Source organism: Tetrao urogallus (assembly GCF_951394365.1).
Source record: "Tetrao urogallus genome assembly, chromosome: 1".
NCBI lineage: Eukaryota > Metazoa > Chordata > Aves > Galliformes > Phasianidae > Tetrao > Tetrao urogallus.
Genome location: NC_136813.1, coordinates 154,406,809 through 154,419,589, shown reverse-complemented (window position 1 = coordinate 154,419,589; position 12,781 = coordinate 154,406,809). Strand labels below are relative to the sequence as shown.

Below are 12,781 nucleotides of genomic sequence, written 5' to 3'. Positions count from 1 at the left end.
AGAAAAAAAAAAAAAAAAGAACAACCTGACATTTTTGTCTCTGAGGGTTTTTTATTGGCTAACGAATAACATACACCTTCAGCTTTCACTGAGACAGTAAAGAGCAACATCCCTTTGTGGATGCTGAAAGGTCTGTGTCAGGTGGGGGAAGGGGCAGGGAGAGCAGAGCCAAGCCAAGGGCTGGCCATTGGCTGCAGCTGCAACCATGTCAGGCAGGAGTGGGTGTCAGTTTTCTCTTATTCTTAAGTGCCTGAGCACAAGTTTGTTTTAAAGCTGTTGTAATTTGAACACAGGCACTGGGAATATAACATTTCTTTATGGGTCAAGCAATTGTTCTCCTGCTTTTATTAAAATACTTATTACAGGTAAGAAAAATATTCCATTCTTGGTAGGTAGATAGATTGAGTGTTACAGTTTCATGGTTTGTGATTTGAACTGATTTCTTGTCACTTTGACAGTTGTGGGGAGCTCTTGTTTATCACTGCTGAACATTCCCAGCTTTCTCTCTTCTCTCTGAATTGTTCAAAGCTCTTTTGAAAGCCTTCATCTGTTCTGCTGCCTGCTGCTTCTGATTAGTGCTATTCCTCAGCAGAAGGAACAGCTCCCAGTGTGTTTAACTTCTTAACTAGCTCATATTGCTTGGAAACCCTCTGGTCTGAGGAGGAACATGCTGTGATCATTCTGGTACCCAGGGGTGAGCTCTGCATACTGCTTTAGGAAGTATACAAACTTATAAAGTATAAAACTACCACATTGCTCTCTTACCTCTTAATTTTCTATTACACTTTGCAGGAATTTGGTCCATATTTATCTATATTTTAATTTTGCATATGCAGCCTTGAATTTTCTTTCTGTGTTTTGTGACAAGGATGATGACAATGTCCTGTCAGTCCCGTGTACAAATACTTCTCCACTCCTGTAGGGAAGAGAGCTGTGTGTTTGGGGTGGTAAGCAGCCTGCTGATGTATTCCTTCAGCACATGCAGATGGTATCCAGTTGTGCTGTCCAGGTTTGAGCTCAAGATGAGGTGTTTTGGGAACTGCCTGATGTTGCAGTCAGTGATCTGCAGCAAGTAGGGATATGTGCTGTTGAGAGTACTGTCAAAACTTCAGCTAGTTCAGTATCAAACTTCCAGCAGTGGTGAAAAGCAGGTCTTTGGGGATGACTGTAAGATCTGCGTGGAGCATGAGAACTGTGTATAGCATGTTAGTTTCCCACTATTTGCAGCTTAACATGGATGTAGTTTTAGTGCATTTAGTGAACTTTAGTGTAACTCTCTTCCATTAGCTAGTCCAGCCTCCTTTGAAGCTTTCAATGCTTGTTGAAAACTTTGGCAAGGTGTTCTGCAGATCAGTTGTCTGGTGCATTGCTTTTTGCTTGGTTGAGTCTGGACTGTATCAGCTGTGCTTTTTTTTCCTTCACAGCTCTTGTGCTGAGAGAGACAAGGGAAAAGCAATCTCTGCTCGCTTATGGCTACAGAAGATTTCATAGACCTCTGTTGTTTCCCCTTGTCACTTTTCAGATTGAAAAGTTTACATTTATCATTTGTAAAGTAGTAGTCTACAGAAGTCAATATATATTTGCTTAGAAAGGCACCTTTTTAGTTAGTATGCAGCTAGCCTAAACGTGTATTTAAACATTAGTTCTTCGTGGCCCATTTAAAATCTTTCTTAAAATTTCTTTGGATTGGAGCTTAAAATGTACTCGTAAGGTATGGTCAAGAAAATTGAATATTCTTAAGCTCCCTCATCAAATACATGGAAACACTAAATACGCAAAGTACACTCGCAATTTTTATCATTAGTTGTAGTCCACCAGTATAGTATGTATGTGTAATAAAAATAACATAGAGTATTCTGAGAAATGGTTAAAATATTAAAATGGCTAAATCACCTATTGGTAATTATTTGGGTTTTTTAGAATATCTTTCAAAGCAAAATGTCCTACCCTTCAGACTGCACTGCCTTGTATTTTAGTGGTATACTGATTCAATTCCTGCTTTTTTTTTTTGTTGTTGTTGTTTTGTTTTTGTTGTTGTTGTTGTTTTTTGTTTTTAGTAGAGGATGGGGAAGGGAAGGGTGTATGTTGTTTTTTTTTTTTTCTAAACGATGGCATTTATGGCATTTATTTGTCATCTTAACTCATAAAGAAAATAAAAATGGAACTTAAAACATAGAAAGAACTTCAAAGCTTATATAATTATGTGATAGGGATTGACATCACATGCCCAAATTTCCTTAATTTTAGAAATTCTGAAGTTTGTATTGCTGTGTATAAACTGGATAGGTAGGTGTAAAATGAATAATTTCTCTATCCCTTTTGTGTTGCTTTTTCTTATTCTGTGATATAAAGCAGTTTGTGAGAGGAATGCCACTAACCTAAATTACTGGCCGTGGACCATGGGAACAGGCAGAGCTGAGGCCTTCCACTCCTGAATGACTGTTGAGTGTGGCTGCAGTTTGCTCATTAAAAGTGAGCTCTCCTTGTTCCTGAAATGATGATATAAGGCCTGCTCTGGGAGTAATGACTCCTATTTGATTATGTTGGCCTTTGACATCAGAGGTGGATGTTGGTGGTACAGCAGTAGAAGTTGAACCTTCCCACCAATATTCCATTATATTTTGTTGCCATATGACAGATGACAGCAGAGGGGCAGTCTGACACAATGGCATCTGACATGGAAGTGTAGATGAAGCAAAGGTGTGTCACTAAATTCTGACACTGACAAAAATGCATAGCTAATGGCAGTGACTGTGTTGAAAAAGGGCAAATTCTCAGCTACAAAAAAATTCTATCAAATAGTGTTGTTGTGCTCTTTGTAGCTGTTGTAGTTTCCATGGAAATAGAAGGCATGACTTACAGAACAACCTGTGAAGATCTTTATTCCTAGTAGGGCATGCTTGAGTCTCAGCTGGCATGGTTTGGCCACCTCTGAAAAGAGAATAAAAATAGCACCTGTACCTCCTAAACTCGTAAAAATTAAGAAGACTCTGTGTGTCACACAGTAGGGCTGATAATATTGCTCCATATAAAAACTAATATAGCTGACAAGTTTACCTAACAGAGATTTTAATTAAGTAACTAAACATATTTTTTCAGCTAAGGTTGTTAAGTTGCGTTCACGTCTGTTTCTATTACAGGGCTCGGAGTGCCTAGTCTGTGACCAAGTGAGAAAACCTTCTAGAGCAGTTTTGTTGGAGTGGACGGGATTTCCCAAAGGAGAACATGCAGAATATTACATTGTAACCTACCAGCTCACAGATGCTTTCAATCAAAAAGTAAATTTCATCTAAACATGAAGTACTTGGAGGGATATTTAAGTTGCGCTGCATTTTTTTTTTATTTTTTTTTTTTAAGATTAATGTAAAAAAGCAAATAAAGAGAAAGTTTTCAAAAATTATGCTAAATTCTGTAATTCGTGCCTTACAGAGTCCATTTTAAGCCAATGGTATTGAATAAGAATAGATGGACATATGTTCAAAGTTAGAATATGTTAGTTCAAAGTTCTTTGGTTGGAAGGAGAAGTCCAGTTTCTGCGGGGGAGATACAAACACTACCTCCAGATCCTTGTTGCAGGACATTGTTCTTTTTTTGAGCACAGGATGTCCTGGAACTTAAAGAAGATATGGGGATTTTAATATAGCTACAGTTAATAGCTGGAATGATCAAAACAGATTTTGCTATACATGCCTTGAGTATTTTGCAGTTAACTGGCCTTAAGTTGCACATACTACAGTGTTAGATGAACATTTGAAGGCATTAGAGAACACTTATTAATTGTATTTTCTTACTTTCACTGTATTTTAACATTCTTTTAAATTGCAGAATGTAAGAAACATTTCTGAAGTTGAGCAAAAGCCTATCAGTACTACAGTTCTGCTGGAGGAAAATAAGCATTATGACATTACAATAGAATCCCTAAAAAATGGACAAATTCTAAGTGTAAAGTCATTTGAGACACGTAAGTAGTGTAGCACTAAATATTTTTGTATTATTATAGTGAGAGTAGTTCGGAAAAAGATTAGAGAGAAACAAATGGAAATCCTGAGAGTATTCAAGTATGTAGAAAACTTCATCAAGGTGTGTTTTCAAATAAGAAGAGCAGAAAAAATAATTTTTCTATAACTTGTTTGATTAGTGTAACAGTTCTGTAGTAGGGGACTGATGTAGATGTTTGGGGATTTCTGAATGTTACAAGCATTATTATACTGAAGTAATTCTGGGAAAAATTGATAAAAGACAGCCATCAGGTAAGTTACTTGCAGCCTGGGAATTTCATGCCAGCTCAAGGTTTTGATTGCTTGTCTTAGTTATAAAAAATAAATATATGAATTGAATATTTAATATTTTTGTTTCCATTTTTTCCCTCTAAAAATGTTATTGAGCAGCTTAAAGATCTTGCTATAGTGACTGACTGGGGCAAATATTTAGTGTAAGAATTTGTGTGTCTAGCAACTGAACTTAAGCACATCATTTATATCTGCAGATCTGCTTATGATCATAGGTCTTGCTAATAAATAGAATTGAAAGGACTTTCTAATCTTGATTTTATTAGTTGCTTTAAAATAGTTTAATAGGATACCTTAGTACACTTGAGAGATTTGTATTAGCTCCTGTTCAGAAAATTGGGAAAAAATTGTTATAAGCTGGAAACACTGCAGCACCCACTGACTGTGGTGACATTCAGCAGTCTAAAGGAAACTGCTTGTGCTAATGTTCTTGATCAACATCTATTAATTTCTATTCTAGTAAATTGTGTGCTTTTGTACTTATGCATCCCTCAGTCTATGCTCTTAACTTTTATTTATGATTGCTTAAGATATATTACACAGACATGTAGTGATGCAGTAAGGATTTGAGTCAATAATTATGCTGAGGTAAAGACTTTTTCTTTTTTTTTTTTGGACTACTAGGTGGAATTTCAGAAAATGACATCAAAATACTTGTGACAGCCACTACCATATCTTTTAATTTGAGTGCAATGACCAAAGGATTTGCAGTTTCAGTTTCACTGAACGATACTTCTCGGATTATACCAAAAAATAGTGGATTCTTTGTCTGGAATGATTTGACACCTGGCACCTTATATACATTTGAGTTTGCATTTTACCAATTACATCTTGAATTTATTAACGTGTCTCAGTCACTGGAAGTTCAAGCTGAAACAGGTATTCATTGCTTTGTTGGAGTCACAATCAATGTGAGGAAGTGCTGCCTGCTTTTAAGAAGAATTAGGAGTAAATTGCAAAGAATCTGTATAGCATTATGCAATTTTCTCTTAGATGTATATTGTTTCATTTCTGGAAAAAATGAAACAATGTTAATGTCACAAATGTTCTTTTTTCTTGTTCAGGAGCAAGAATTTGAATTTGTATGTGTGAATATTTTAAACTAATTATATGTTTTGCAGTTTAAAATAGACTCAGATGGATTCTTGTCCAATAGGACTAGAGGCAGTGGCCTCAAGTTGCACCAGACAAAGTTCAGGATGAATATTAGGAAGAATTTTTTTCTCTGAAAAAGTAGTTAGACATTGGAAGAGGTTGCCCATGGAAGGGGTGGAGTCACTGTCCCTGGAGGTGTTTAAGGAAAGGGTAGATGCTGTATGTAGAGGCACGGTTTAGTGGGCAATATTGGTGGTAGATAAATGATTGGACTAGGTGATCGTAGAGGTCTTTTCCAACCTCGGTAATTCTGTGATTCTAGATTAGATGAGATTTGTCTTTAAACACAAAAGGTTTGGGATTGTAATTTTTTGAGGATATGGATTGAGTTTGTTATATAGTTTCAATGAAAAGCAGGGGAAATTCTGAATTTTGTAAGGGTTTGGAAGACCTTTTTCACAGTGTTTTGGAAACAACAGTGATATTGCACTGTTGAGTGCCAAACTTATCTGTGCTGTTTTGTAAGAAATGCGTGGAAGGAGTACTATTTTTGAGGATGCTTGATAGTGTTACTTTGCTCCTTTCAAAGCAGTAATGCTTTGATCAGGCTACTTAAAAATATTTAAAATTGGGAACACAAAAGAGAGGATGATATAGTTTTAAAATCAGGGAAATGATCACTTACCTAAACTCTGGAAATTTATTAATGGTTTGTTAACTTCAAATTTTAAAATGTAAAAAACAAACCAGAAACTAATGAAGAATGATATTTTTCATAGAAACATAAAATCATAGAACCTTTTGAGTTGAAAGGGATTCTTAAAGGTCATCTAGTGCAACTGTCCTACAGCTATATCAGGAGCTCGAAGCCCCATCCAGCCTGACCTTGAATGTCTCCAAGGATGGGGTGTCCACCACCTCTGGGCAAACTGTTCCAGTGCGTCACTACACTTATTTTAAGAAGCTTCTTCCTTATATCCAGCCTAAATCTCCCCTCTTCTATTTTGAAACCATTTTCCCTTGTCTTGTCACAACAAACAGTGCTGAAGACTCCGTTTTCCAACCTCAGTGCTTGGAAATGATTCTGTTATACCAAACGAGGTGGTTAGTATGATTCTAGATTAGATGAAATTGCACTTTAGGGTTAGGGTTAGACTGTGTTAAAGGCTCTGTTCCCTTCCTTTTTACAGCCTCCCCTTCAGATACTGAAAGGCCTCTGTCAGGTCTCCTAGAGCCTTTTCTTCAGGCTGAACAGCCCCAGCTCTCTCACACTGTCTTCATAGGGGTTGTATTCCCTCCCTTGGATCGATTTTGTGGCCCTCCTTTGAATGCAATTAGCATAAACAATATTGGTTTTCTTTTTTTACTTTAGTGGATTAAAGGTGATCATCTTTTAATTTAATCAGAATTCTTAGGACAGTGAAGATTTTGAGTGAGGGATGTCTCACAGAATTGTAGGGGTTGGAAGGGACCTCTAGAGATCATCGAGACCAACTCCCCTGCCAAAGCAGGTTACCTAAACCAGGTAGGCGTCCAGGTGAGACTTGAACATCTCCAGAGAAGGAGACTCCACCACCTCCCTGGGCAGCCTGTTCCAGTGCTCCGTCACCTCACTGTAAAGAAGTTCTTGCGCACATTTGTGCAAAACTTCCTATGCTGCAGTTTCCGGCCGTTTCCCCTTGTCCTGTCTCCACTCACCACTGAAAAGAGTCTGGCCTCACCACTATGGCCCCACACCTCAGATATTTATAAACCTGGATTAGATCCCCTCTCAGTCGTCTTTTCTCAAGGCTAAATAGACCCAGTTCACTTAGCCCAGGGGAGATGCTCCAGGCCCTTCATCTTCTCACTTTCACGTCACTTTATTAAAGATTTTCTCTTGTGGTTTGCAATCATGTTTTAATTAAATGCTATCATCTTCTGACTATATGTAGATTTTTAAAAAATCTGAAACTGTAACACTACTGTAAATGATACTGAATGTGTTTAAAATACTCAAAATACTTGTTTACCTACAGGCACCTGCTCCAAAGGGTGGCTGGCATTCCAAAGCAGCTGCTATAGAATGAGTAAGGAGAGCAAGCCATGGAAGGTGGCACAAGAAACATGTGAAAATTCTTCACAAGAGGCTCATCTTCTTAACATAGGGAGTGAAGAAGAACATCGTTTTATTTTATCTTATCTGCAGTCAGTTAGCCACGTAGTCATGTTATGGACAGGTCTTAATGACTTGAAGGTCAGACTGTTTTATCTTCTTTGCTATTACATATATGGAGGAAAGAAATCTGTAATGTGTTGAACCCAGTTCATTAAAATCAAAAATACTTTGCTCTGACTATTTGTTTGAATAGTTGTCATAGGAATAGCATTAGTATTGATATTAGTATATTGGCAGTTGTAAGAGGAATAATTATTTCTAATGTTTAGAAATACTGAAATCATTTAGCATGGCATTGCAGGGGAAAAAATAAAGACTATTTATTCCTAGCCTTTTTTTTTTTTTTTTTTTTTTTTTTTTTTTTTTGTGAGTACATCATAAGAATGACCTTTTGCCTGTAGATGGTGCTGTTTTACCATTAAAAAAAAAAAAAATCGTTTTACACATTGTCCGTTACTTAATTGGGTACCAAAGCCTAGGGTTGGCTATGCAGCTCTGAGATACTGATTTGCCCTGCCTTAGCAAGGTCTGTTCAGTATGGATGCTGGATAGGCCAGTGGAAGAGGGACTGGCAGAAAGTATTTCATATAAAAAGTTTCCCCATATCCGTGATAGGAGAGTTCTTGATGCCAGCTCTCTTGTTACTAAATGACCCATTGTGACCACTGTGATGGATTGTGTGATGTGGGAAGAACTACAATGGTAAATGGAAGTATTGAGAAAAGTCTGAGAAATTATTTAATTAATAGTGATTTTTAAAGGGTTGTCTGTAATGAGCAATCTCATTAACTCTTTTTGGCTTTTATTAAAATATTAGTATAATAGAAGGGGCAGAATTCTGCATTGGAATATTTTTCATTCAAAACATTCCCATATAATTAATTTTAGAAATAAAATATGTAAATTTTGGATGTTCAGGAGACATGCTTACTATGAGAAACTTTTAGTAATGGCTTAACGTAGTGCAAAAATACATGCATATGTTTGTTTGTTTTTCTTGCATTTTTTTTAACATAGGAGGAAGGTCAGCTCTTGTGGACAGATGGATCTCATTATTCCCTAAAGGCTAATGTCTCACCTTTGTCGATGCTACCAGCAAATGAAACAGACTGCTATGCCCTTCAGAGAGATCCCACTGGTCCAGGCTATTTCTTCACCGGATTTTTCTGCTTTGTACAGCTACCATATATTTGTGAATATGAATGTAACTATATTTCTTCCAATCTTCTGCATTAATTTTAAACTCCCACCCCTTCATCTTCAAAAATACAAATATGAAGAAAGTGTCCATGATATTTAATGGCTTTTTATTTTTATGTTTATTTTTATTTTTATTTTTTGCAGTACCTCTGATACTAGAAAACTCCATATTCACTGTTTCTGATGTCAACACAACTGAAGTTGCATTTATGTGGAGTTATATGGATATCTGGCTTAAGTCAGGCTTTGCACTCGTGATGAAGTACTATTTTGATCATTTGAAACCACACAGCCTGAGCTTGCCTGTGAATACAACTCAAGTGAAAATTGTGCAATTGTGTCCTGGTCTTTGCTATAAGTTTTTACTAGTGGCAAGGAACCCTGAAGGGGCACAGGCTGTCTTAAGTCCAATTCTGAAGGTAGAAACAAGTAAGTCACAAAAATGAATAGCAATAATAATCACAAAATCATACGTTTTTTATATTGTTTGGTTGTTATTATTTGTATTGATAATTAGTCTGAAATTAGAAATAAATCTGAATGTGAATTCAGAATCCAACAAACAGGATTCATTGTTCCAAAATCTTTATTTTGCTTTTATGCTCGAGTGCTTATCTTGAGCATGAATAAAATACATATCTGAAGAGAGGTGGCCAGCAGGGTGAGGGAGGTGATTGTTGCAGAAACACAGAATCACAGATTGTAGGGTTGGACTAGTGACTGAACTGCTGTAAGTGGTGTTGGAAACACATGAGTTGTTTTAAAATGCTTGATAAAAAAAAAAAAAAATTGCATTGAACAATTTCTGAAATTTTGTAGATTTTTGCTGTTCATCTCATTAGGACCAGGTTTTAACCAACTTAGTCAACTCATACCATTTGTACCATCTCATCTCTGAGATAATGAGAGAAAGGGCATTCCTGAGGAGACTGAGTTCTATGTAAGAGCTGGCTCATTCATAAAACCTAAATTTGACAGTGACTGTATTCCTCTGCAAATCAATATTAGTCAAACTGTCAAGATTTGTTTATTTGATTTAAGACTATTTTTAAGTCCATATTGTTATATTGTTAGCTTATCAAGGTTTTTTTTTTTTTTTTTAAGGTTTTGTTTTGCTTTTAAGAGGAAAAAAGTCTACAAGAGACACCAGAAGCTCTTACCCTATTTTCTATTTCTAATCTTATTCAATAGGGCCATTGCACTCCCAGAAGTTAGAGACTACATATGTTTCATCTGCAGAAATACATTTAAAATGGAACCCTCCACAGCATTCCTCCTGTGCTCATTTTCATTATTACCTTATTAACATTTTGGATAGTGAAACCAATACCTGGGAACAGTTACCAGTTGAAAAAAACAAGACATCAACAGTAATAGGAAATATAAAACCTTATCATCAGTACCAGCTATATTTGCAGAATGTAGCAGAGAGAGGAACTCTAAGTTGCCATGAAAAGCCTATATTAATCACAACAGGTGATGTATCAATTTTCTGTCCGGTTGGCTGGTTTTTATTCTTTCCCCTAGACAGTTTATGTTGAGAATGGGATGCATAAATATATTTTTAAAGTTATGTGCAGGTTGAGGTTTGTTGGTACATGTTGAGGGAAAATTGGGGCAATTCTTTTCTATTTTTTCTGTTTAATAATTTTAATCTTCAGAACCTTTCAAAGAAGTGAAAGTACCTGTCATGTACCATGACAGTACATATCTTCTTTTTGACTTGATGACTTAAGCTATAATACTATGTTCTGAAGTGGTAGCATCATATTTGATGCATATTGACTTATGGTTCATATACTAATGTAATTTTAACAAAGTAGGAACATTTCCATGATGTCTCAAATGATGTTGCTGAAGACAGATTAAGTTTTTCCAAATCATTGACACTGTGACTCCAATTGTGTCGTCTTTTGTGTCTGTATATATTCAATGGAACAGAATATGCTTGTAAAATCAGGCACTATTTTTATGAGAAAAAGTGGAAGAATCTGCCTGTAACTTATAAGTGTCTAAAAACTGTACAAGCTGTTTAATAAATACATAAGTAGTAGATTTAAAATCATAAAATATCTAGAAGTAGAAGAATGAAGGAAACTATTTTTGGGAAGAGTTTCTTAAGGGATGGTATATTTGAGCTGTGGTTTTATACTGAAATTCTTTTTCTTTGATAAAGCTGTCAGTCCACCTACAGCTGTTTTTATTCAGCCTGAGGATGTGCAAGAAGAGAGTGTAATCCTTCACTGGAAACTGTCACAAGAGGGTCAGGAGGCCTACATTCAGGTGAAACCTAGTGCAGACGTCGGTGAAACTAAAAAGTTTCTAATAAACAATACAGAAGAATTTAAGATCGATCTTCTAATTCCTGGAATGACTTATGAAATAGCAGTGGCAAGTGTGAATAATGGAAATATGAGTGAACTCAAGACTGTGCAATGCACTTTAAGTAAGATGTTGTTAAGCAGTGGAAATTACAGACTAATACACTCAACATCACGCTTGTTATCATTACTAACAAATTACTAACAGATTTATCATGTCAAGTACACTCGCTTAATAGCCAGGAATCAAAACTAGAATATGAATTGCATTGATTCAGTTCTTACTGTTAAAGGCAAAGCTAATGATGTTCAGAGAGATGCAGCCTTGGGAAACACATTGGTATTACTGAATGTTGTTTTGTTTGTGAGGATCAGAGTATGGAATCCCATTCCCTCTGAGTGAAGAAATTGAGCAAATTGTTGATTTGAAATAGGAAATTATAGGAATGATTGAAACAGTATTTTGGGTAGAGATGAGTTAGGCATCCTGTGAAATGTGAGAGAAATTACCCTTCTATTAGTGAGAGGGTGCCGGGAAAAGATTTTGAGTTGGAAGTGGCAGTAGCTGAAAGAGAAAAAGCTGTAAATTTTTGTTTCAAAAATCGAAGGTGCTTTTCTGTTAGTGTTTGTTTACTGACATGTTGAAATACTTTTGACACAGTATAATGTTTTGGGTTTTTTTAATTTTTTTGTATGTGAAAATAATGGCCAGGGCTCACTCGTTATACATATGTGATATGTAAAAGCGACATCTGTCTGATTATAGATATGGTAAATGATGCCTTGTCATTTTTTTAAGTGGTTGCAGTAGTATTTTTTTTTAATATATTTTATATAGCATTACACTTAATATCTCATTCACAAAATAGATGATGGGATTGTCCCATCTGTAAGAGCCAGCTACGTGGGAAGAAAACTCAATATATCAGCCCATCAAACATACCTCCTTCTCCTTGCTTATCTCCATGTTCACACATACATATCGGTATATTGTTTCTGTTGCTCTACCAACCTTCTTAGTGCATTGTGCTTGATACCTGTGGAAACCTGACTTGCTTTGGTTCTAAATCCTTTGCCAAGTTTTTCAGGATTTTAGTAATAAACAGCTAAAAAGATCAGGTTGATTATTCTTTCTGAGCAATTATATTTTTTATTACCTGCACCATGTACCTGTCTGCACCATGCAAGTGTAGTCTCAGGGCAGTTGCTTCAGACTTACTGTGTCTTTTCTTATTTTCAGTTAATCTAATGTGGCTTTTTTTTTTTCTTTTCTTTTTTCCTTTGTTTAGAGCCCAAGCCTGTTCAAATAGTAATTCCTTTTGTGCTTTATAGTAATGCTGTGGTATTATTTGTTCGCATGCCTGATACTGGAGTATTTGATGGCATATATGTTACAATGAATGATGGACATAACAGAACATTCAATTTGAAAAGTGATGGCAAAATAACAGTTGAATACCTTACTCCAGGAACAGAGTATGATTTCCGTGTCTTCACAAAAAGCAGAGAAGTGTTGAGCTCCTCTTACCATGTAACTGGTGTAAAAACATGTGAGTATTTTGATTCCTATAAAATTGTATAATGTTAAATTTTCATTTCTAACCTCTAACTTTAGTTTTATTTCAGTGCAATAAGAAATACATACTATTTACAAATCATCCAGTTATATTTGTGTAAGCAAATAGTACTTCTTCAAAGAAAACTATAACTATCCCTTA

General features: G+C 35.9%; 1 protein-coding gene across 1 annotated transcript in view; it reads left to right on the top strand.

The window, feature by feature from the left end:
- Positions 1-317: 317 nt before the first annotated feature.
- The window catches only part of PTPRQ (protein tyrosine phosphatase receptor type Q), a gene marked incomplete at both ends in the record, with an annotated part of 121,080 nt that continues 108,616 nt past the window's right edge, over positions 318-12,781 (top strand). Inside the window, 10 exons of the mRNA XM_079545547.1 lie at positions 318-365; positions 3,141-3,278; positions 3,826-3,961; positions 4,914-5,168; positions 7,403-7,620; positions 8,560-8,746; positions 8,887-9,171; positions 9,934-10,218; positions 10,919-11,188; positions 12,353-12,613. Of these exons, the coding sequence (XP_079401673.1) occupies positions 318-365; positions 3,141-3,278; positions 3,826-3,961; positions 4,914-5,168; positions 7,403-7,620; positions 8,560-8,746; positions 8,887-9,171; positions 9,934-10,218; positions 10,919-11,188; positions 12,353-12,613 (2,083 nt within the window). The remainder of the gene's footprint in view (positions 366-3,140; positions 3,279-3,825; positions 3,962-4,913; positions 5,169-7,402; positions 7,621-8,559; positions 8,747-8,886; positions 9,172-9,933; positions 10,219-10,918; positions 11,189-12,352; positions 12,614-12,781) is intronic.